The sequence below is a fragment of the Heterodontus francisci genome, chromosome 47, assembly GCF_036365525.1.
Source record: "Heterodontus francisci isolate sHetFra1 chromosome 47, sHetFra1.hap1, whole genome shotgun sequence".
Lineage (NCBI taxonomy): Eukaryota > Metazoa > Chordata > Chondrichthyes > Heterodontiformes > Heterodontidae > Heterodontus > Heterodontus francisci.
This window is the reverse complement of record NC_090417.1, coordinates 9,804,297-9,829,846: the sequence shown is the minus strand read 5'-3', so window position 1 is coordinate 9,829,846 and position 25,550 is coordinate 9,804,297. Positions and strand designations below refer to the sequence as shown.

Below are 25,550 nucleotides of genomic sequence, written 5' to 3'. Positions count from 1 at the left end.
ACCTGAGCTCTGAACTTTCCTATCTGGACTCTTCCAAGCTTCAATTTGCCACTTTTATGCTCTTGCTTGACCACCCCCAACCCCTGATCAGTAAAAGTCAGACATCCCCTTTCCATACCAAGCACTATTCACAACAACATCAGTTCTGATGAAAGTTCACAACCTGAAATGTTAACTATATTTCTCACTCCACAGAAGCTGCCTGACCTGCTGAGTATTTCCAGCATTTTCTGTTTTTGTTTCAGATTTTCAGCATCCACAGTATTTTGGTTTTATCCTTGATCTTATGTCTGATTCTATTCAATGGTGATGTATTTCACTTTAGCCTTCTCAATTAAAAACAAAACCACGAGAGTTTGATTTTCTGATGCACAGTGCATAATATCATTCAACTTTGCAAGAATTGAAATGATTAATTTCTCACTTGGTTCTACAGCCCTGAATGAGCCCACAATAGACTATGGATTCCAGAGGCTGCAGAAGGTTATTCCTAGACACCCAGGTGACCCAGAAAGACTAGCAAAGGTTAGTATAACCAGTTTTTACCCTCCATTGCAGAATTAAATTAGTACATACACTCAATGTGTTTAATATGTTAATGTTACATTAAATTTTGATCCAAACATTACAGAGACTCACAGGCCTAAGAAGCCTCAGAGGCTGAAAGTGTGCAAAATTTTTAACATGTCACTTTTCTACCTTCCTCTCATGAAAGCTGTAGGATATGAGGTATTCTTCACAGGGAATCCAGACAGTGAGCAGCAGAGGGCTTTTTGACCATGAAGGGGGATCACAAGCCCAATCTAGTCCTTTCATGGTGTCCACAGACACACACAATTTTCTCAGCAACTCAGAGTTGGCCTCCCTAGCCCAAGGGTGCTCAGGCCAATTGTAGGCAACCTAGTTGCTACACTGGCTAAGTTCAACTAACTGGCTGTACACCAAGGATGAAACAGAGACCTCCTCACCTGTATGGTACATCACTACGTTGGGTAGTCCTATTAAGAGACAGGGATGCTAAAAAGTTGAAGGGTTTGATGACGGTAAACCTCTTTGATGAGTAGACAACCACCGCTGGCTCAGCACCTACCCAGGAGATCAACAGCAATAGTAACAAATAGTTACAGGAGTCACTGCAAGAAGCCACATTGTCCTGCTCCTATTGGAATATCTGGCTATGCCAAAACTCCCACCTCTTCCAAATCTGACACTGTGTGAATCATGGAGCACATCACTTTCACTGGGTGGCACAAACTAGGCAAGATTTGACACAGGGTGCTGTTCTTGGAAGTGATCTGTGTGGTTTGTTAGACCTCCTCAGGAAGTGGAAATAACCCAGGACAGGTTGCTTTGTTGACAGAGTCGGGTTGAGAGGCCAAGTGGTCTTTTCTAATTCTGCACCTCATGGGCAGGGTTTCCAATTTTATTTTTGTATTGACAGTTTGGTGCTTATTTCAGCCACTTTTCAGTTGCACGCTCTCCTTTTTGTTTTCCTGTGCCTTTCCATTACTGTTTGTATAAAAGAAGTAGAAATCAGTTCTGATCCAGAAACCCTAAGGAACAGTTTCATTCTGTAATACAGCCTAGGAGAGCAAACATTGAATCAAAGAGCCTAGACTCGAGAAGAGCTGCAAAACGGAGTGCCAGAAAGGGATCACACACATTTTAATGCTCTTCACTGTTAAGGAATAGACTACTAATTTCAAAATGTTCTCATGTGGAGAAAGGGCCATTTCAGATCATCAAGCCTAAGTGGGAGGCATTGACAACTAGCACCTGTCTGTTTCAGCACTATGGACAGTTCTTACTCAGAATATCTCCAGATTCATTGCCAGAAAATCAAAAACGTTGAATGATTAGAGTCTGCTCACATTACAAATGTTGCCAAATGTTCTAAATTTATTTATCCCTGCAAAGAACATTTGTATTTGTCCATGGTGTCATCACTTATTACAGTGCTGTGAGAAATCTGTCACATGGTCTGGCATAGTTAGCTAGTTATATCACTTCAAAACCTGGGTGTGTGCAGTGTGGCTTTCAGCTGAACCTTTAACATATGTGCAGTTAAACTGTGGTGAATCATTGCTTCCATTTAACAATGTCTGTGGGTAAAGTTGGCCTGCAAAGTTTACAAGAACATCTAATACCAAAGCACACACACTATGCTGTATGGGATTCATTACTCTGTGTTTGACAGTTCACTGATAAAGCAACAGCTGGCTAGAATGAACACTTTCTTTTTCCTCTCAACTGTTTACTTCAAAAAATTATTTCCTTTACTCAAATTTCATGAAAGATATTGGAACAATAGAAACACTACAATGCAGATGAGTGGGAGAGGTAGCACAGTGGTTATATGACTGCACTAATAATCCAGAGGCTAATGATCTGGATATGTGAGTTCAAATCCCATTTTGGCAGCTGGAGAATTTAAATTCAGTTAATTAAATAAATCTGGAATAAAAAACTAGGAGCGGTAATAGTAACCATGAAACAACCAGATTGCTGTCTGGTTCACTAATGACCTGTAGGGAAGGCAATCTGTTGTCCTTACTTGGTCTGGCCTGTAAGTAACAGCAGACCCTCTTCACTGTCCTCTGAAATGTCTCGCAAAACTCTCAGTTGCCAAAAAGGTGGCTGATCACCAACTCCTCAAGGCAGTTAGAGATGGGCAATAAATGCTGGCCTTGCCAGCAACACGTATATCAGGCAAAATAATTTTTTTTTAAAGCAGTAATGAGAGGGTCTGATAATTCGGCACTTGGTGTTCACAGCACTGGTACACATTTGGCACTTCCTACCCACTTTCAGGGGCTGATGAAGCTTGAGGCCTGCTCAGAATCCATCTGTGGCACTTGGAGTTAGTGCAGAAATAGATACCCCCAGTGTGTGCTATGCTCATTATGGGCTGAGTTCTAATGAAAATTAGAAGGATATGTCGATGGGGTTAGATGAAGAGGGGTGGAAGGAGACTTGCGGACAGCATAAATACTGGCACGAAAACAAGAAATGCTGGCTTCACTCAGCAGGTCTGGCAGCATCTGTGGAAAGAGAAGCAGAGTTAACGTTTCGGGTCAGTGACCCTTCTTCGGAACTGGCACGGACCTGTTGGGCTGAATTGCTTGTTTCTGTGCTGTGAATACTTTTGAATACTTTATAAAATTAGGTGTCCACTCCAGACCCATTTGGAATGGGTACTTCAGGGGAGGCTTGCACCATGAAATTAGCTTTCTTACCCTCACAATGGCCCTCTCTGTCCAATAGGGCCACCCTTATTCCTTCATTGTTGCTTCTTAGACCTTGAATGGTCAATGAATGAAAGGGGTCATTTTTCTCTGAACTAGTTCTTTTGGCAGGAGAACACCAAGAGAGCAGTCAGCAGCCTTTATAATGATCCTGACACTCAGCATTCTGGCCCTGACTCTCAGAATGCCATGTGCTAAGTGCAGGAGCACAATGACAATATGTAAATGAGCTGAGCTCAGGTTATTGAATAAGCTTACTTTATTTGGGCTCAGGCCCATGGAGCATCTCAGGACAGTGGTTTCTACAGTGCTGCACCAGGGCCGCACTACCTGTCCCATAGCTATAAGGAGATATATAAAAAACTAGGGTTGTATTCACTGGGAAGTTGGGTTATTTAATACCAGTGGTGAAAAATATGCAAGAGTTTGAGAAGGTAAATAGCAAGAGGTTATTCTTCTGGTTGTTGAATCGCTAACATGGAGATACAAACTCCAGGGTCAGTACTCTGGCCATAAAGGGAAAATTAGAGGGAACCTTTTCACGAAGCAGTTACTAAAATAAGGAATGTATCACCAAAAATAACTACTGAAGCCAAGTCAATTACAACTTTCAGGAGAGATATTAAATAAACACTTGAAGTATCATATTAAAGGATAAAGAGAAAGAGCATAAAAATGGGATTAAAGTAGATAGCTTTAGCAGCAGCAGCCCAGGCACGGCAGGCAGACTGGCGGCCTGTGCTGAAGTCTCTATGATTCTATGACATAAAGCCTTTTTGGTTCGGTGTGTTCAATTGGCAACCCTGTTTGGTGTGTCCCATGTGACCTACTTGCATGCCCTCAAGAGGATAGCCAAAAGTTCACCAGTTGCCGTTCTTTGACCTCCTGGGCCTGTCTTTCAAACGTGAGATGGCTGAACAAGCAATGGCTTGTGTCAGCTTTTCCCTGCGACCTGCAGTTTATGTGGATCAGGATAAGTCCTGGCCACAAGTAACCTATTTTCTGGTCCGTAACGCTCATTAAAATGGAAAACCTTTCTCTCTTCCTGTGCTGAATGCAAGCCAGGTCAACAGAGAGAAGCAATAGAGGCTTGTGTGAAGGCCAAATGCTCTAACAACCCAGAGAACCCCTGGTCTAACAGTAGTCAAGTTCTTTTGGGCCTCCTTATCTCGAGAGACAATGGATACGCGCCTGGAGGTGGTCAGTGGTTTGTGAAGCAGCGCCTGGAGTGGCTATAAAGGCCAATTCTGGAGTGACAGGCTCTTCCACAGGTGCTGCAGAGAAATTTGTTTGTTGGGGCTGTTGCACAGTTGGCTCTCCCCTTGCGCCTCTGTCTTTTTTCCTGCCAACTACTAAGTCTCTTCGACTCGCCACAATTTAGCCCTGTCTTTATGGCTGCCCGCCAGCTCTGGCGAATGCTGGCAACTGACTCCCACGACTTGTGATCAATGTCACACGATTTCATGTCGCGTTTGCAGACGTCTTTATAACGGAGACATGGACGGCCGGTGGGTCTGATACCAGTGGCGAGCTCGCTGTACAATGTGTCTTTGGGGATCCTGCCATCTTCCATGCGGCTCACATGGCCAAGTTACCACTATCATTAACATGCTAAGTAGTTCTGAGACACTTTGTGGCTTAAGTTAAGTCCTGTGATCCTTTCACGGGATTGTATAAAAGATTAATTGACTGTTTTGTCCCACAGGAGATGTTATTGAAAAGAGCAGCAGATCTTGTTGAGGCCTTGTATGGAGGACCACCAAATAATCAGGTACAGCAGAAGGTTTGTTGCAACTCCCTCAGACAAAAGTGCAGTCAATCAAATGGAGTCAGGACTTCACAGGAACACATATATGATATATACGATATCATTAATATATACAATACAATTGGGCATCTGGGAATGAACTTGTCAGAAAGTGATGCAAAATGAAACCATTTGCTTTTCAAAGATTTGAATACTCCAATTAAAAATCCCCCAAAATCATGTCAAGATCATATTTGAATAACCTGTTTTTATGTCAAATCCATTTTATTGATCTTCTGTCTGTAACATTTTCACAGCAGCCGATTTGCTCAAGCAACAAAAATAGCAACAACTTGGTTTGCCTGTGTTTTTTTTAAAACTGCAATTCTTACAGTGTCTTTTTTTCTAAACTGGATTAGGCTACCGGGAAGTGCAATGGGTAAGCAACTTCAGGTAAAAATGCCTTAGTTTGTTCACATTGTCTAGCACATTGCTCCTGTACTGATCTGACACTGATTTGCCAGTGAAGTTTCATTGTGTAGTTAACAATCTGATACCTTACTTATCTGAGGGGAAATTTCGAAGTGAAAGTTGACCTCTCCTGTATTTCTTAACAGTACCTTCCAATCTCCTGGATTCTGACACTTTAATGACTGTCTTGTGGAGAAACGCGGAAATTATATAAAACATACAGCACAGAGACAGACCATTCAGCTCAATACAAAGGGTCATTTTACAGCAGTGAGTCACATTTCAATGAAAACTCAGTAAGTGCTCTCTCCCAATTTTCCGTCCCTCCTGCCGGGGTCCACTCCACAAGTGCCTGCAGTCCTTTCGTATCTCACCCAATAGATCATCCTTGTAATATTGTGAGTGCCAGGGGCCCTGCTGACCTGTTGCTCCTCCAGCCAATGTTTGCACACATTTTCCAACAGGATTCACTGAACAGTGATCAGGAGACAGGGAAATCATGGCTGCTTTATCCCGTTCTGTCCCACTGTGATTCATAGTAGAGCCCAAATCTTGGGCCCAGCTGTAAGCAACTAACTCAACACAAACTGAGAATCAAACCGAAGATAAACATCTCCTAAATGGTTCTGAACTACAATCATGTGCCATTGATCAACAAAACCACCAAGGCAAGGATAACCTATTCATTGTTAACTAAGAGAAACTAACATTCTATAGTTTGGTGTAAAGCAAATGCGTGATTAATGAACAGGTCTTAGCTGCCTCTATTCACTTGAGCTCAACTGAGTGGCCTGGCATTACACCAGTGTGGTCTTTGGCTTCAGACCAGATGATTTTAGGCCTGTGGTTTCAGGCTTGTTTCCAGAATGATGCATCTTGTACTGAGCAGTGTGCTGGAGTACCAGCTCAATCTTACTGCCAATTCTTGCCATTTTATGGTGACAAGACTTTTTTTTGGTGTCTTCATCTTTGCTGATCCTGTGAGCGATGACCACCCTTCCCTTCAGTGGCAAATGGAGTGCAGAAAATAAAGCAGGGGAGCCTCTGACGAAACATGATAAGCCGTGGTGTTGTTTGAGGATGCTGAGTCATGAATGGTTTTCTTTGAATTTTTTCTCCCCTCTTCTTTTCCATACTCCGAAAAGAGCTGATTCTTACTCAGGTGCTGTTCCTTGAGCATTGATAATCCTCTGATACTTCAACCAGGAGTCAGTGATTATGATCAGGAGAGGGACTAGTGGGTGATTTTGTTCTTTCCCCTGGAACACGGGTGCTGAGACCAGTCACAGCATCCTTAATAACACTGGGACTAACTGACTTCACAATTAACTCTTGAACTTATCTGGCCTGTATCACGCTGTACTACACAAGCCAAACACTTATTCAAATGATCCATCAGGAATGCTATACAGAGTCTTGAAATTAAGAAAAGGAATTTCACTGCAATTTACCAAGAGCGCCAACATGTTTGGAAATTGGTTGTTGATTCAATGGCAAACTGTTTCCAATTGGAGGATTGAAGGAAGAGTCCAGGAATAATTGAACCTTTTGAGCTGCAGTCAGTTTAGGGCTGTTCAAAGTAGAAAGTAAAACTGTTATTGATTTATTCTGGATGCTTCTATGCGCCAGTGATGAGTTTACTTTCTCTCACTCGCTTTTCCTTACTGCTTGCTACAGTAATATCCGACAAAGATTGACAAAGGCATGGCTTCAATGCTGCACCAGACCAAATACGTCGCCCTTGGAGCTGCTCTTTAACTAACTAATTGCAGTTACCCAAACTTTTGTTTTTGAATAGTTGGAGAAATCAGATTTTTAAAAAAACGAAGATTTTAAAGTTGCGGGAAAAAAAGATTAGAAGAGTGAAAAGAGTTAAGAAATAAAATTTAAAAGAGGGAGAGGGAAAATCATAGGATCATCGTAAGTTTACGGCACAGAAAGAGGCCACTTGGCCCATCGTATCTGCGCCGGGGAAGAAAAGAGACAGGGGCTAAGGCAAAGTCTTTGAACTTTTTAAATTTATTTTTGTTTGAATTGCTTATTTTAGTAGCTTGTCGTGTACATTACAGGAATAAAGCCATTCCTGATATTGGAATAGATTTAGAACTGTAATGTTAGTCGTCGTTTGCTAGTAAAGAAGCTTTTCGTCTTGCACTCATCTGGACAATCTGCAAGAATACCAATGTAAGGGTAAACAACAACTTTATACTATATGAGAGAAGAGATTGGTAGGCAAGTGAACTCTGATTGGTAGAGGCATTGCCATGGAGAATGCACCAGTTTACGGCGACTCACAGTTAACTGCCAAGCTTTGTTTGAAATTTAAACCAGGCAGCTTGACTCTGATTGGTCAAGGCATTGCCCTGAGGAATGAACCAGCGAATGGCTGTCACTTATTTGTTTAGCTGAAACAAGCGCAATGGTTGTACATGTTCTTTCTGTCTGCAAGTTTGCTGACGATACAAAGCTAGGTGGGAATGTAAAGCTGTAAGGAAGATACAAAGAGGCTGCAAAGCCACATAGACAGGTTAAGTGAGTGGGCAACAGAGTGGCAGATGGAGTACAATGTGGGAAGTATGAGCTTATTCACTTTGGTAATAAGAATAAAAGAACAGAATTTTTTTAACAGGCGTGGAAGTTCCAAATGTTGATGTTCAGAGAGATTTTGGGTGTACTTGTACAAGGAACACAGAAAGTTATCATGCAGATATAGCAAGCAATTAAGAAGGCAAATGAAATATTAGCCTTTATTGCAAGGGAATTGGAATAAAAGAATAAAGAAGTCTTGCTACAATTGTGTAGGGCTTTGATGAGACCACACCTGGAGTACTGTGCGCAGTTTTGGTCTCCATATTTAAGGAACAATATACTTGCGTTGGAGGTGGTACAGCAAAGGTTCACCAGAGTGGTTTCTGGGATGATAGAGTTGTCCTATGACGAGAGGCTGAGTAAACTGTAAACTGAGTCGAGACTCTCTGGAGTTTAGAAGAATGAGAGTTGATCTCAATGAATAATACAGGATTCTGAAGGTGCTTGGCAGGGTAGACACTGAGAGGTTGTTTCCCCTAGCTGGGGAATCAAGGGATATGGGGAGTGGGCAGGAAAGTGGAATTGTGGTAGAAAATCAGCCACGATTGTACGGAATGGAAGAGCAGGCTCAAGGGGCCAAATGGTCTACTCCTGCTCCTATTTCTTATGTTATGTTCTCATGTTAGGATACATTCCAAGGTAATGGAAACAAGAAATGCTGGAAATACTCAGCAGGTGTGGCAGCATCTGTGGAGAGAGAAGCAGAGTTAATGTTTCAGGTCAGTGACCCTTCATCAGAACTGCAGTTCAGATCAGATCAGCAGGTCCGAAGAAGGGTCACTGACCTGAAACATTAACTCTGCTTCTCTGAGTATTTCCAGCATTTCTTCTTTTTATTTCAGATTTCCAGCATCTGCAGTATTTTGCTTTTATTCCAAGGTAATGGGTTGGGAGCTGAAAACATAAAATTGGTCAGTCCAGGAAGAATGGGAGTTCCCTAGTCTGACAACAGTAGAGATGTTATGAGTTTCCATGTTGCATTTACAATTGCCACACTGTTCTTAAATTTTAAAGAGAAAAGAAACACTGTTCTCATGAATCTTATCTCATGATAGGATCTAAATGGGGCTCTTAAAGGTGAGTCATTTGGAAGATTCTGATCACATTGCATGAGTGTTGGGAGTGATGCCTTCTCAATCTGAGTTACACCACATCCTCACAACCTGATTGGATATATGTGACAATAGCAACAAAAAAACTGTAAGAAAAAATAATTTGAACTTCTCCAAAGTGACCAGCATTGCCTGATTTGGTACTGCGACATTCTGACCAGGAAGGTCCCAGGTTCAATTTCAGTATAAAGTTTAGTTAGTTGAACTTGGCCAATTGGTACTGGGTGGGCGAAGGGTCTCTAGATTAGAGAAGAAAGATTAGAGAAGAAAAGTTATGCTGGAAAATTAGAGGAAAGAAATAGCCTGAGGTTTCCAAGAAGGGAAGGCTACTGAGGTGTTGGTGTAAGTGGTTCAAAAGGCAATTAAATGCATTTGTGGAGAGGGAAGGCATTCAGGGATATGGTCAGAAGGTTGGGGTTCAGAATTGTCATAAATTGACAGTATTTTCATTTAGCAGTCGAGGAAAGGGGCCATGGCTCACAATGGCAGGAAATTAGGCAACACAGAGCTTGGGTTTTAATAGCCTCATTATTGTAGAAGGAAGGGACACTGAGGGATGTCAAAACATTCCACAGTTTTTATGTCCAGGAAGGAATGAATTAAAGTCGGATATGGTGTCATGATTTGGGCTTAATGGCCGTTTCCATTTCTTAAGATTTCTTATGTTCTACAGGAAATCATTCTGAAGCGAGCAGCCGATATTGCAGAAGCTCTCTACAGTGTGCCTCGGACCCCCAGCCAGCTTCCTACTCTCTCCAACACGCCCAGCCACAGCAGCATGATGAGGATGAACTCCTACAGCAGTCAACTGGGAGTCAGCATCTCAGAGTCTGCACAGGGCAACAGCCAAGGTGAGCTGCAAGTGCACGAGTACAGGTCAGGCACTCAGGCAAACACAACCATTCTTACCTACCCTTCTGCAGGAATGGAGAAGGAGCATTGACTCTAACAGGTATGGGTTCAGTGTTCCTCAAAGTGATGGTGTGGAAGGGTGCTAATGCTGATGGTCTTCAATGGAGTCATTTTTCCTCAAGAAATATCACTAGAGCCATCTAGAGTATTTGAATAATTGCTTCCCAAAGAAGCTGGATCCTTCTTTTTGCTACCTTTGCCTGTGGTGGAGAGAATCCCTGAAGGCGGATCATACAGGGTCTGCAGACGGCAGGGTGTGCTGAATGCCATTTCCTCACTGTATGTCTCTTCAGATCTCACTCCAAGAATCCGAGAGAATTATAGAGCCCTGGGAACACCTTGGCTGAATCCATTCTTCATCTGGACAATTTTTCAGGCAAGAGAGTGGGAACACTGCATTAATCTCACTAAACACTCTTAAGCACAAGTGTCCAAGCTTTTAGTCTTCATGAATTGTTAGATACACATCATGAAGCTTCACGGGCCACTCAGAAAGCATAAATCCAGCCTCCCAGTAATTTGCGTATATGTCAACTTGATGATATTAACAAATCTTGGTGTACCAATGTCAGGTTCATTCTCCAACGAAACAAACCAGCAAGGAAGAAATATATCGGCCTATCGGGGGCAGGCTGCAGTGACCGGGCCTCTGGCACGGGGTCCTGCACTGTGGCTCAGAAGGGAAGGAGAGAGAATGGGAGAGCACTAGTCATCGGGGACTCGATGGTGAGGAGTACGGACAGGCGGTTCTGTGGGCGCAGGCGAGACGCACGGATGGTTTGTTGCCTCCCTGGTGCCAGGGTCCGTGATGTTTGTGATCGCGTCTTCAGGATCCTTAAAGGGGAGGGGGAGCAGCCAGAGGTCGTGGTGCACATTGGCACCAACGACGTAGGAAGGAAGGGTGGCACAGATGTTAGAAGTGAGTTTAGGGAGTTAGGCTGGAAGCTGAAAGCTCGGACGGACAGAGTTGTTATCTCTGGTTTGTTGCCGGCGCCACGTGATAGTGAGGCTAGGAATAGGGAGAGAGCACAGCTGAACACGTGGCTGCAGGAATGGTGTAGGAGGGAGGGCTTCCAGTTCTTGGATAATTGGACTGCATTCTGGGGAAGATGGGACCTGTTCAAACAGGACGGGCTGCATCTGAACCAGAGGGGCACCAATATCCTGGGAGGGAGGTTTGCTAGTACTGTTCGGGAGGGTTTAAACTAGTTTGGGAGGGGGATGGGAACCGGACTTGTAATCCAGGGACCAGTGGGTCCACTCAGAAAGACAAAGAGTGTAGTGAGGTATTGGGGAAGGTAGCACTGTCACAGAGGACAGATGGGCACGGAGAAGGGTTAAAGTGCGTATACTTCAACGCAAGAAGCATCAGGAATAAGGTGAGTGAATTGAAGGCGTGGATGGGCACTTGGGACTACGATGTTGTGGCCATCACTGAAACGTGGATAGGTGAGGGGGAGGAATGGTTTTTGGAGGTACCTGGTTATAGATGTTTTCATAAGATTAGGAATGGTGGTAAAAGAGGTGGGGGGGTGGCATTGTTAGTTAGAAATAGTGTAACAACTGCTGAAAGAATTTTCGAGGAGGATCTGCCGACTGAGGCACTGTGGGTTGAGGTCAGGAACAGGAAAGGAGCAGTCACCTTGATGGGAGTTTTCTATAGGCCCCCCAATAGCAGCAGGGAGGTGGAAGAGCAGATTGGGAAACAGATTTTGGAAAGGAGCAGAAGTCACAGGGTAGTAATTATGGGGGATTTCAACTTCCCAAATATTGATTGGCAACTCTTTAGATCGAATAGTTTGGATGGGGTAGTGTTTGTGCAGTATGTCCAGGAAGCTTTTCTGACTCAGTATGTAGACTGCCCGACCAGAGGGGAGGCAATATTGGATTTGGTACTAGGTAATGAACCAGGGCAAGTGATAGAGCTGTTGGTGGGCGAGCACTTTGGAGATAGTGATCACAATTCTGTAGCATTCACTGTGGTAATGGAGAGGGATAGGTATGTGCAACAGGGCAAGGTTTACAATTGGGGGAAGGGTAGATATGATGCTGTCAGGCAGGAACTGAGGAGCATAAGTTGGGAGCATATGCTGGCAGGGAAGGGCACGGTCGAAATGTGGAACTTTTTCAAGGAGCAGATAGTAGGGGCCATTGATAAGCATGTCCCTGTCAGACAGGGAAGGGATGGTCATGTGAGGGAACCGTGGTTGACAAGAGAGGTTGAGAGTCTTGTTAGGAAGAAGAAGGATGCGTATATAAAGTTGAGGAAAAAGGGCACAGGCATAGCTCTGGAGGGATACAAGATGGCCAGGAAGGATCTGAAGAAAGGGATTAGGAGAGCTAAGAGAGGGCATGAAAAATGCTTGGCGGGTAGGATAAAAGAAAACCCCAAGGCCTTTTACGCGTATGTCAGAAATATGAGGATGACTAAGGGGACCGTAGGTCCGGTCAAGGACAATAGCGGGAGACTGTGTGTTGAGCCGGAAGAGATAAGTGAGGTTTTGAATGAGTACTTCTCTTCGGTATTTACGAATGAGAAGGGGTGTATTACTGAAGAGGACGGTGGGAAGCAGACTGGTAAGCTCGAGGAAGTGCTCGTTAGGAGGGAAGATGTGTTGGGGTTTTTGAATAACTTGAAGATAGACAAGTCTCCCGGGCCTGACGGGGTATATCCAAGGATGTTATGGGAAGCAAGGGATGAAATTGCAGAGCCGCTGGCAATGATCTTTTCATCTTCTCTGCTGACGGGGGTGGTACCAGGTGATTGGAGGGTGGCAAATGTTGTGCCCCTGTTCAAGAAAGGGAATAGGAACAACCCTGGGAATTACAGGCCAGTTAGTCTTACTTCGGTGGTAGGCAAGTTGATGGAAAAGGTGCTGAGGGATAGGATTTCTGAGCATCTGGAAAGACACTGCTTGATTCGGGACAGTCAGCACGGTTTTGTGAGGGGTAGGTCTTGCCTCACAAGCCTGATTGAATTCTTTGAGCAGGTGACCAAGCAAGTGGATGAGGGTAAACCAGTGGATGTGGTGTACATGGATTTTAGTAAGGCATTTGATAAGGTCCCCCATGGTAGACTTATGGAGAAAGTCAGGAGGCATGGGATAGTGGGGAATGTGGCCAGTTGGATTAAGAATTGGCTAACTGATAGAAGGCAGAGAGTGGTCTTAGATGGTAAATACTCAGCCTGGAGCCCAGTTACCAGTGGCGTGCCGCAGGGATCAGTTCTGGGTCCTCTCCTGTTTGTGATTTTTATTAACGACTTGGATGAGGAAGTCGAAGGGTGGGTCAGTAAATTTGCAGATGATACAAAGGTTGGTGGAGTTGTGGATACCGAGGAGGGCTATTGTCGTCTGCAAAGGGACTTGGATAGGTTGCAGTGCTGGGCTGAAAAGTGGCAGATGGAGTTTAACCCTGAAAAGTGTGAGGTCGTCCATTTTGGAAGGACAAACATGAATGCAAAATACTGGGTTAACGGTAGGGTTCTTGGGCATGTGGAGGAGCAGAGAGACCTTGGGGTCTATGTGCATAGATCATTGAAAGTTGCAACTCAAGTGGATAGGGCTGTGAAGAAGGCATATGGGGTGTTAGCGTTCATTAGCAGAGGGATTGAATTTAAGAGCCGTGAGGTGATGATGCAGCTGTACAGGACCTTGGTAAGGCCTCATTTGGAGTACTGTGTGCAGTTCTGGTCGCCTCATTTTAGGAAGGATGTGGAAGCCTTGGAGAGGGTGCAGAGGAGATTTACCAGGATGTTGCCTGGAATGGAGAATAAGTCTTACGAGGAAAGGCTGAACATTCTAGGCCTCTTCTCATTAGAAAGGAGAAGGATGAGGGGTGACATGATAGAGGTTTATAAGATGATCAGGGGAATAGATAGGGTAGACAGTCAGAAACTTTTTCCCCGGGTGGAGCAAAGCGTTACAAGGGGTCATAAATTTAAGGTGAAGGGTGGGAGATATAAGGGGGATGTCAGGGGAAGGTTCTTTACCCAGAGAGTGGTCGAGGCATGGAATGCCTTGCCCGGGGAAGTTGTTGAGTCAGAAACTTTAGGGACTTTCAAAAGGCTTTTGGATAGGTATATGGATAAAGGAGAATGATGGGGTATAGATTAAATTGTCCTTGACAGAGGACAAAGGATCGGCACAACATTGTGGGCCGAAGGGCCTGTTCTGTGCTGTATGTTCTATGTTCTATATGTTCTATATCTGAAAGTAAAATTAATTTGTTGGGCTCATTGATTGGAAGCACAATCATGTTTCATGCTGAAAGACTGTTACCCTGGCTGGAGAGTCTAGAACTAGGGGTCATAGTCTCAGGATAAGGGGTTGGCCATATAGAGTGAGATGAGGAGAAATTTCTTCAGTCAGAGGTTTGTGAATCAATGGACCTCTCTACCCCAAGGGCTGTGGATGCTCAGCTGAGTATATTAACGGCTGAGTTTGATAAGTTTTTTGAAGGTAATCAAGGGATATGGGGATCGGCAGGAGAAAGGAATGAGGTAGAAGATCAGCAGTGATCTGATTGAATCATGGCGTGGTGGGGGGGAGACGGGGGATGGGGGTTGGTATGGCCTACTCTTGCTCCTTTTTTTTCATGCTTCTATGTTTTGGGTAGTATAAACTCAAGTCACAAATCTTTGCTAATCTTTGAAACCAGTAGCCTTTAGCTGACTGTCTGTATTTCACATTCATTCCTTGCTCAGAATCAGTTTAAGGAGCTTAAAGAAACTGTAAAAGCTATCAGCAGTGTCACTGCTGAAGACTTTATTGGCAAAGTTCCCCACCCACGATTCTGTGGTCCCAGGAAATCATCATGTGACATTATTTCATTGCAGATGTATAGAGTGGGCGCAAGGCATTGTAAAGTCATTGGACAATGGCAGTGTTGTGAAGGGAATGAGTTTAACACACACACTGGCTAACAGACTCTTTCCTAGTAGCTTGTTAACTGTGCAAACACTTAGAAAAAAATGTTGGCCCTCACTGACTCCTTTGTAACTTAGTCTTTGTTATTATTACCCCCACAGACAATCTGCAATCAGACTCTGCAGACCTGTCACTCGATCTATTTGTTTACTCAAAGACCGGTTGCGGTGCACTCCGTTGGTACCAAGCAATGGCAGATCAGATAGAGATAAAGAGAGAGAGTTACTGTTGGTGCTGATGGCTTCACATCTGTTTTGTCTTGTTAGTTGGCCAAGTCCCTGTGGTTAAACGCATGCTGATTGCATTCCAGATTTGACAGGCCCTTCAGGCAGATGTAAATGGAAAACCTCTGGCTGTTTCTGAACATCCTAACCTGGAGTGACTGAAATGGACAAAAGTGGCCCCATCAAATTTTTCTCTCTCCTATGCTCCACAATCTACTTCATAAATCATTCAGTATTATTTCAGCCTTCTGCACGTCAAAGGAGATTTATTTTCGCATTAAAATTTCACCAATTTGATGTGCAAGCTTGTGTTCAAATGTATCTTCCTTCCAGTTGCTTGCTTTCACTGGCCTGCTCACTTCCTGAAATTACCAAGAACACCATTTTGGAATTGAGGCTCCAAAATGACTTGGTGACAATAATCAGTTTACTCTTGTGGAAGAAAGTGGCCTCTGTGCCGTATTGCCAAGCTAACATCAGACATCAGGCAGGGACAATATTGATCTCAAATTCCAAAAAGTTGTTACAGATAGGATTTGGGGATATGGAAATACTTTTACAGATCAGCACCAAGGGTTGCCATGTCACATTGAGGCTGGTGAATGGGACCCTCTTGGATTTCCAGAGAAATTATGGTTTTGCCTGAGCTCCCCAGTGGCTCCAGTGAGTAGCTGAGCCATAAATGGCAAAATCAATTGCTGGTTTGTATTCAGGAGGCACAGGGATACTACAGGAGGCCCCGCATTTCTGGAATAGTGAGGGGAAGATTCCCCAGTGATGCCTGCTGGATTTTGGGTGATGACGCAATCACAGTCGGCTGCTGATGCCTTCAACATTTACAAGTGGTGAGGAAAAGAAAAATTTTGTTAGGACCTAGCTTAACAGCAGTGGAAACAAAGCTGGGGAAAGAGCAGAAGAGTTGGAGGTCTCTCACAGGAAAATAGTATTAATTGAATATTAATTGTGTTCAATTATGTACAGGGAATTAATTGGGGTTTCATTTGAGCAGATACAAAGAGACACACTGAAACTGTGATGTGGTTGATGTCGTGCTTTGAAAATTGTATTTTGCATTTTGTTCACTTGAGGCTGCTGTACAACACATATGAGCCAGCAAAGGGAAATTGAAAGTAAAAGAGAATAAAGAAGAATCCATGATGTTTCAACAGCATGCTGTTTCTGTCTCTGTCTCTGACTAAACTTGGCCAAACCTTACTCCAGTCCCAAGAACACCACAATGACGATGTGGTAAATCGAAAACGGTTGGTGAAAAACAGGAAACATTGTTTTCAGATCTGAAAGATTTGGAAAGTATCTGTCTTCTTCCTGAAGACAGCATTTTAAGTTGAAGACTGTGTCAGAAACACACACAGGGAGCTTGACAGCGTATACGTACACATTGATCTCTCCAAAATAACCATCCAACAAAAAAAAATTAATCTCGGATCACTGCAGAGAAGTTCCTCTGAAAGGAACATGATCCCAGATCTTAGATCACACACTATCATTGCATTGCTGATAAATGTGGCGTTGTCTATGCCCAACCTACCACCTTTTGATGTGCATTCACAGCCATCATCTTTATCCCCGATGGTTCAAAGGCACGTTGTCAGGTTTTGCAATCACAGATGGCAAAAGGAAAAAGGCCTTACTTCTCCACTACAGAGTTGAAGAATTAGAACATATCTTTGAGACACTCACGCCTGAGCAAAATGACTACGATTCAGAAAAAAATGCGCTAACAAGCTACTTTACGCCTAAGAACAACACCATATACAAAACCACTGTCTGCCGATGCACGAATCAAGAAGCATATGAGACAACTGACCAATATTTCACATGATTGAGGCAACTCGCAAACAAATGTAACTTCAGTAATGTTGAACATGTCAAACGGGAAATCAAAACACAAATAATCGAAGGCTGTCTCTGGTCAACTATGCTGAAAAGCACACGAGGAAGACTGGCCAGTCTGCCATGTGGGACCTTGTCAAATGTCTTACTAAAATCCATGTAAACCACATCCATTGCACTACCCTCATCAATCCTCCTTGTTACTTCCTCAAAAAACTCAATTAAGTTAGTCAGACATGACTTTCCCTGAACAAATCCATGTTGACTATCCCTGATTAATCCATGCCTTTCTAAGTAACAGTTTATCCTGTCCCTCAGAAGTGATTCTAATAATTTACCGACCAGCGAGGTCAGACTGACTGGCCTATAATTATTTGGCCCATCCCTCACACCCTTTTTAAACAATGGCATAATGTTCGCAGACCTCCAATCCTCTGGCAGCTTGCCCGTATCCAGTGAGGATTTGAAGATGATCTTCAGAACATCTGCTATTTCCTCCCTGGCTTCCTTTAACAACCTGGGATGCAATCCATCCAGCCCTGGCGATTTATCCACTTTCAAGGATGTCAGATCCTCTAGTACTTCCTCTCTCATGATGCTAATCGTATCTAATATTTCACATTCCTCCTCTTTAACTACGATGTCTGCATCAACCCTCTCCCTTGTGAAGACAGAGACAAAAAACTCATTAAGAACCCTGCCCACATCTTCTGCATCCACGCATAAGTTCCCTTGTACATCTCTAATAGGCCCTACCCTTTCCTTAGTTATCCTCTTGCTCTTAATGCACTGATAAAGCATCTCCGGGTTTTCCTTGATTTTACCTGCCAATAATTTTTCATGTCCTCTCTTTGCTTTTCTAATTTCCTTTTTACTTCATCCCTGCACAGTGGCACAGTGGTTAGCACCACAGCCTCACAGCTCCAGTGACCCGGGTTCAATTCTGGATAATTCCTGTGTGGAGTTTGCAAGTTCTCCCTGTGTCTGCGTGGGTTTTCTCCGGGTGCTCCGGTTTCCTCCCACAGCCAAAAGACTTGCAGGTTGGTAGGTAAACTGGCCATTATAAATTGCCCCGAGTATAGGTAGGTAGTAGGGAAATATACGGATCGGTGGGGATGTGGTAGGAATATGGGATTAGTGTAGGATTAGTATAAATGGGTGGTTGATGGTCGGCACAGACTCGGTGGGCCGAAGGGCCTGTTTCAGTGCTGTATCTCTAAACTAAACTAAACTAAAAAGACAGAAAGCTGTCAGAACTGATGGATTTCACAAGATCACTATCACTCTCAAAGTCCAGAGCTACGGAACTTGAGGCTGCCAACAATAACTACCACACTCCAAATCCAACTCCTATCAACACTCACATGCCAGGAAATCACCTGCAAAGCACCAATAGCCATGTCACAAACAGTTGCGACTTATCCAAAGAATATTTCTACTGTGGTGGTGCTTCCCCACACCAGACAGAATGTTCTGCTACTGGTCAACAGTGTAAAGCTTGTGGAAAACCCAACCACTTTGCTAGTGTTAGTCGCTCATCAGCAAAATCAACTCTTAAGACCAATACCAACAAAAGGATGTCCCGTATGTGTACCACAGCAAAAGGGCAAGAGAATGTAGAGGTGGATGACACCGAACATACTTTGCCCTCTCTCTCAGACACAGCAAACAGCCATGTGTGACAGTGACCATTGGTTGCTCGGATGTAGATGCTTTCAGGGATACAGGAGCATCTGTCAATGTCATGGGAGACAAACTACAGGATTGCCCCATTCTCTGCAAACCAGGGAATATGAAAATATTTCCTTATAACAGAGACAAACCACTGAAAATTCTTGGGACTTTTGAAATACCAGTCTCATTCAAAGACCGAGAACGAAAACTCTGTTCTATGTCGTATCAGGAGAATGTGACACGTGCATCAGATTCCACACAGCAACATATCTGCACATGATTGCAGTAACATATGCGATTCCTAACATAACAACATTCTCGAACTATATGCTGACCGCTTCACTGGTATCAGCAAACTGAAAGGTGTAACATGCCAGCTGCATGTCGACTCTAATGTGCCCCCAGTTGCACATCAATGGCGACAAATACGATTTTATGTCAGGAAACAGAGAGAGAAATTTGACCTACTTGATCTTGACGTTATTGAGAAAGTTGGGGATGCGCCTACCTGTTTGGTCTCACCCATCCAAGTCGTCAAGAAACCCAAGAGTGAGAACAAAATTAGAATCTGCGTTGCATGCGATCGCCAAACGAAACCATACAACGAGAAAGCCACTTGACACCAACAATTGATGATATCATACAGAAAGTGAATGGTGCTCAACACTTTGATAAACTTGACCTCAATGCAGGCGACCATCAAATTGAGCTTGCTGAAAATCAAGTAATCTTACTGTATTCTCTACTCACACTGGACTTTTTCGATACAAAAGGATCAATTTTGGAGTCAATTGAGCAGCTGACATATTTCAGCACATGATTCAATCTGCAATTCAAGGACTTGAAGGCGTGCTGAACATCAGTGATGACATTCTCATCTATGGCCGCACCAAAAAGGAACTCGAGAAAAGCCGACATGCACGCCTACAATGTCTCAGAGAATGTAATCTCACCATGAACAAAGACAACTGCTTGTTCAATGAAAGCAAAACTGAATTCTTAGGTCATGTGTTCAGTGGTGAAGGAGAATCACCTGATCCATGCAAAGTTGCAAACACCATGGATCCTATAAATGTGCAAGAAGTCCAGAGTCTGTTAGGACTCATCACATACTGTATTGGTTCATTCCTGACCTTGCGACGGTATCTGTATCCCTGCACAATGACAAAAGAGACCATCAAGTGGGAATGGACTAAATCACACAAACAGGCAGGTCAGCAAGTTGCACAAATGCCAATTTCAACACTGAGAAAACTACCCAGCCAGTCGTGGATGCAAGTCCGGTTGGCTTCGAATCATAGAATCACAGAAGGTTTACAGCACAGAAAGAGGCCATTTGGCCCATCGTGTCTGCGCCTGAAAAACGAGTTACCCAGCCTAATCCCACCTTCCAGCATTTGGTCCGTAGCCTTGCAGGTTACGGCACTTGAAGTGCACATCCAGACACCTTTTAAATGAGTTGAGGGTTTCTGTCTCCCACCTTCAGGCAGTAAGTTCCAGGCACCCTCATCTCCCCTCTAATCTTTCTACCAATCACTTTAAATCTATGCCACTGACCTCTCTGCTAAGGTAAATAGGCCCTTCACATCCATTCAATCCAGGTCCCTCACAATTTTGTACATTTCACTCAAATCTCCCCTCGGCCTTCTCTGTTCCAAGGAGAACAACTCCAGCCTATCCAATCTTTCCTCACAGCTGCATTTTTCCAGTCCTGGCACATCCTCGTAAATCTCCTCTCTACCCTCTCTCGTGAAATTACATCCTTGCTGACATGAGATGACCATAACTGTTCAAGTTGTGGCTTAACTAATGATTTATACAGTTCCAGCACAACCTCCCTAATCTTATATTCTATACCTCGGCCAATAAAGGAAAGGATTCCATATGCCTTCTCAACCACCTTATTGACCTGTCCAGCTACCTTCAGGGATCTGTGAACATTCACTCCAAGGTCCCTCATTTCCTCTACATTTTTGAGTATCCTCCCATTTATTGTGGATTGCTTTGACTTGTTTAACCTCCCCAAATGCATCACCTCACTCTTCTCCGGGTTGAATTCCATTTGCCACTTTTCTGCCCATCTGACCAGACCATCAATATCTTCCTGCAGTCTACAGCTATCTACCTCTGTATCAACCACATGGCCAAAATCTGTGTCGTCTGCAAACTTCTTGATCATGCCCCCTACATTTACGTTCAAATCGTGAATATATAGTACAAAAGGCAGGGGACCTAGTACTGAGCCCTGCAGAACGCCACTGGAAACAGCCTTCCAGTCACAAAAACACCCGTCAACAATTACCCTTTGTTTCCTGCCACTGAGCCAATTTTGTATCCAGCTTTCCTGGAACCTATGGCCTTTTTTTTTAACCAGTCTGCCATGTGGGACCTTGTCAAAAGCCTTGCTAAAAATCCATGTAGACCACATCAACTGCACGACTCTCATCATCCTCCTTGTTACTTCTTCAAAAAATTCAATCAAGTTAGTCAGACAAGATCTTCCCTTAACAAATTCATGCTGACTATCCTTGATTAATCCGTGCCCTTCTAAGTGACAGTTTATCCTGTCTCTCAGAGTTGATTCCAATAATTTGCCTACTATTGAGGTTAGACTGACTGGCCTGTAATTATTTGGTCTATCCTTCACTCCCAAACAAAGGTACAACATTAGGTGCAGTTCTCATACAGAATGAGAAGACAGGTAATCCAACAATCATTGCGATGGCAAGCAGATCACTAATGCCTGTAGAACAACGTTATGCGCAAACAGAGAAGCACTCTCAATCATATGGGGTATCTTACACTTCCATCTCTATTTTTAAGGAAACAAGTTTAAAGTAATAACCAATCATAGACCACTAGTAAGCTTGTTTAACAATCTACGTTGCAAACCACTCACTCGAATAGAATGTTGTATACTTAAACTATGAGTTCCATGTTGAATATTAGCCAGGCAAGCTCAACAGAGCAGACTCTCTTTCGTGACATCCATTGCTGACAGTTGGTCCTACTAGTCGTGAGGAAAGGGTTGCCGAAGAACATCTTAACAATGTAAGCACAAATGCGGTGCCAAAGTCGCTAAAACTAGCCCTCATCAAAGCAGCAACAAAACAAGATGAGGCTTTGCAACTATGTATGAAGGTTATGGAATCACAAAACTGGAAAGACATAATTGACAGAGTCTCGACAAGTGAAATCGCTCACATACTTCAAGATCTGCACAATGTTTGAAATGAGCTCACCGTTACAAACACATCTGGATCTCGTATTACGTAACAACTGTATTGTCATTCCACGCTCATTGAGGGAATCTGTTATCCATATAGTACCTGAAGGACACCAGGGAATTGTCAAAACCCAAAAAACTCTTTCGGGAAAAGGTATGGTTCCCAGGAACTGACTACATGGTTGACCACAAAATCAATCAGTGTTTGCCATGTCAAGCAACCACAATGTCAGATCTTCATGATCCTCTCAAGATGTCCGAACTATCTCCAGGATCATGGATGAAGCTAGCGTTGACCTCACAGATTTGCCCACAGATGAACATCTGCTTGTTGTCACTGACGACTACAGCAGATTCCCAATCGTGGAATTAATTATGTAACTTCAACGAAAGCAGTCATCCCAAAGCTTTGCCAGATCTTTGCCTTGTTTGAAATCCCTCAAGTGGTAAGAAGGGACAATGAGCCCCCATTCAACAGCGATGAGTTCAATATATTCACAAACTACCTAGGGTTCTCTCTTCAAAAAGTCACACCCTTTTGGCCAAGAGCTAATAGAAAAGTCTGATTGAAACATATATGATCCTGAGGGGACTTGAAAGGGTGGATACCAGGAAGCTGTTTCCTTTTGTATGGGAGACTAGAACTAGGGGACACTATTTAAAAGTAAGAGGTTTCCCTTTTAAGACAGGGATGAGGAGAATTCTTTTCTCTCAGATGATCGTTCGTCTGTGGAATTCTCTTACCCAGAAAACGGTGGAGGCTGGGTCTTTGAATTTATTCAAAGCTGAGTTAGATTTTTGATAGACAGGGGAGTCAAGGGTTACTGGGGGCAGACAGAAATCTGGAGTTGAGACCACAAACATATCAGCCATGATCTTATCGAATGGCGGAGCAGACTCCACGACTGAATGGCCTACTCCTGCTCCTCTGCTTATAAGTCAAAAGATTTTTGTGACCTTGCAAAAAGTGATATTTACAGCCACAGCTGAGAGCAAGTTATGAAAGCAAGAGCTAATTACAGGGCGACTCCTCACTCAATGACTGGAAAACCTCCAGTTACAGTCATCTTTGCACATCCTATGCGCACACGTCTACCTGAGCTACACTGCGGAGCTAATGATCAACATATACGTGAACACGATCAATCACAGAAGGATCAAATGAAGGTAAAGGCAGAGCAAAACATGAAATTTAGAGTTGCACTGCTAAAGCCAGGAGATGAAGTATTTATGAAACGTGAGGTCCTGTTGGAAAATAAACAACCGCTTATGGCATCCAACCATTTGTTGTCACCAACACAACAGGATCAATGATCACTGCTAAGCGTGGTTCACAAATCAGCACACAAAACGCATCATTCTTCCAAGCCCCGAAAACACCACTTGTAAGCAATGAATCCAATTCTGACATCGACATGTTAGATGAAGAACATGAATCAAATAAGACCAAACCAGATGTCAGACGAAATCCTACTCGGCAGAGAAAATGTCCATAATACTTAAGTGACTATGTAACGAAATGAACTATTTATGTTTAAGTTTATTGTTTACACTTTTGGAAACAAACCATTGAAACATGCTATGTCTCTCATTTCCTCAGAAGGGGAGGGATATAGTGTTTTGAAAATTATATTAAGTACTTGTTCTCTTGAGGCTGCTGCACAACATACATGAGCCAGCAAAGTGAAAGTAAAAGAGAATAAAGAAGAATTCATGTTGTTTCAACAGCATGCTGTCTCTGTCTCATATCTCTTTCTAAACTCAGATAAACCTTACTCCAGACCCAAGAACACCACAGTTGAGTTAGGAAGTGTATGCTTGCAATGTTTCACTCTGTAAATAAATGTAAGACTGAGAAAAGGTTGGCTCCAGCAGTACCCAACTGGCTTTCCGGAATAAAACACATAGGAACAGAAAGAGGCCATTTAGCCCCTCCAGCCTGTTCCGCCATTCACTGAGATCAAGGATGACCTGCGACCTAACTCCATATACCCACTTTTGCCCATATCCCCTTATACCTTTGGTTAACAAATTTGTTACAAGGTTTTTGTTTTTGCATTAAAAACTTAGAATGCTGTTTGTTTTAAAAAACTGAAAAAGAATTTTTCAGTAGACACTGACACCTGCAAATAGCTGAAACTTTTGGATGTTTTGAAAGGAAGCTGACTTTGTATACAAGGACAGGAAAGCAGGCAATTTCAAGGAAACCAGGAAGGGGTTTGACCTCCTCAGAGCAACTCTTTGACTGACAAGGGAGACGTTATGTCTGGACATGTGACCTGTTTAGGAAGGTTTTGCTTTCACTATGGACCCTTTAAAATACCCAGCGAGTCGGACAAAGATCAGGCATTTGAAATTTGGCTTTGACCTGCCTGGAGATCAGAGCGGAAGACCCAGAAAAATGTGTTACCTCTCTCTGTAAATGAATCCTGCATCTCTTGAGAAGAAACCCTGTATTTCAAAGGTGTCAGATTCCTATTGCCTCCTGTCTCTGAAGAATCTCTGCATCAAGTGAGGTTCCTGTTGCCTCCTGTGTTAAAAAATCCTGAAATCTGATAAGTTCATTTATGCTATACTGTTGCTGTAAAACCTAAGAAGACCTGTTGCTACACTCCTGATGAAAGACCTATGTGAAGCCTGCTGCAGTTGAATTGCCTTGAACGCCTACCCATCGCAGACTGTTCATCAACCTCACCTGGAGAGACTTTGAGTGGCATCCGACTATTCGACTCTGGGACACTAGAACGTGACAAACTATGTTGTTTTATTATTCGTTTTATTCCCACGAAACAGCTGGAAACCAAAATCCTTTTTCCCCAGTTAACCGTTTTTTTTGACTGTATGTGTGTGCATGAGGGCTATGGAAATAAGGAGCTTTTCGTATCTAGAGTTTACTCATTATTGGTGAAGTCTTGTTTTTAAAATAGATAGTTCATGTTATTGTTGATTAAAGAAACCTGGTTGGTGTGCTTTATTCTGGGGAACAAATAGAGTATGTAATTGGCTGTTTTTCAGTAGGTGGGAAAATTTATTGATATGTTGTGACCCATGGAGAAGTGGGACTGAATTAACAGTGCGCTCCTCCCGTCTCAGTCATAACAAGTCTCAGAATTAAAACCAACAATTGATCTGGTATCAATTGCTGTTTGCAGAAGAGAATTCCAAACATCACCTGCCCTTTGTGTGCAGAATATTTCCTAATTTTACTCTTGAAAGGTTTGGCTCTAATCTTTAGACGATGATCCCAGTCCTAGATTCTCCAAACAGCAGAAATAGTTTCACTCTCAGTATCTTTGCCTTGTCACTGCTTATTTGTAACCTTTAGTGACATGTACATGGTCCAAGAGGGAGTCAGGATCAGGCACCAGGAATTGCAAAGCAGGAAGGAGGTTTCATTCATTCAGAATAAAGGATTTCCCTTTCATCTAATGATTCTAATTTTCATCATTGGTCAGGTCCTCTTCATTCCCAGTATCCTTCACTTAGCATTTAATAACTGCATTTCTGCATTTAGTCATTATTCTTTCAACTTTCCTGAGTTTGTTTCAACACAATATAAATTCTGTAA

General features: G+C 43.2%; 1 protein-coding gene across 1 annotated transcript in view; it reads left to right on the top strand.

The window, feature by feature from the left end:
- The window catches only part of LOC137357183 (transcription factor COE2), a 254,898-nt gene that overhangs the window by 206,969 nt on the left and 22,379 nt on the right, over positions 1–25,550 (top strand). The window contains exons 11-13 of the mRNA XM_068023313.1: positions 437–525; positions 4,951–5,016; positions 9,838–10,015. Coding sequence (XP_067879414.1) covers positions 437–525; positions 4,951–5,016; positions 9,838–10,015 — 333 coding nt within the window. The remainder of the gene's footprint in view (positions 1–436; positions 526–4,950; positions 5,017–9,837; positions 10,016–25,550) is intronic.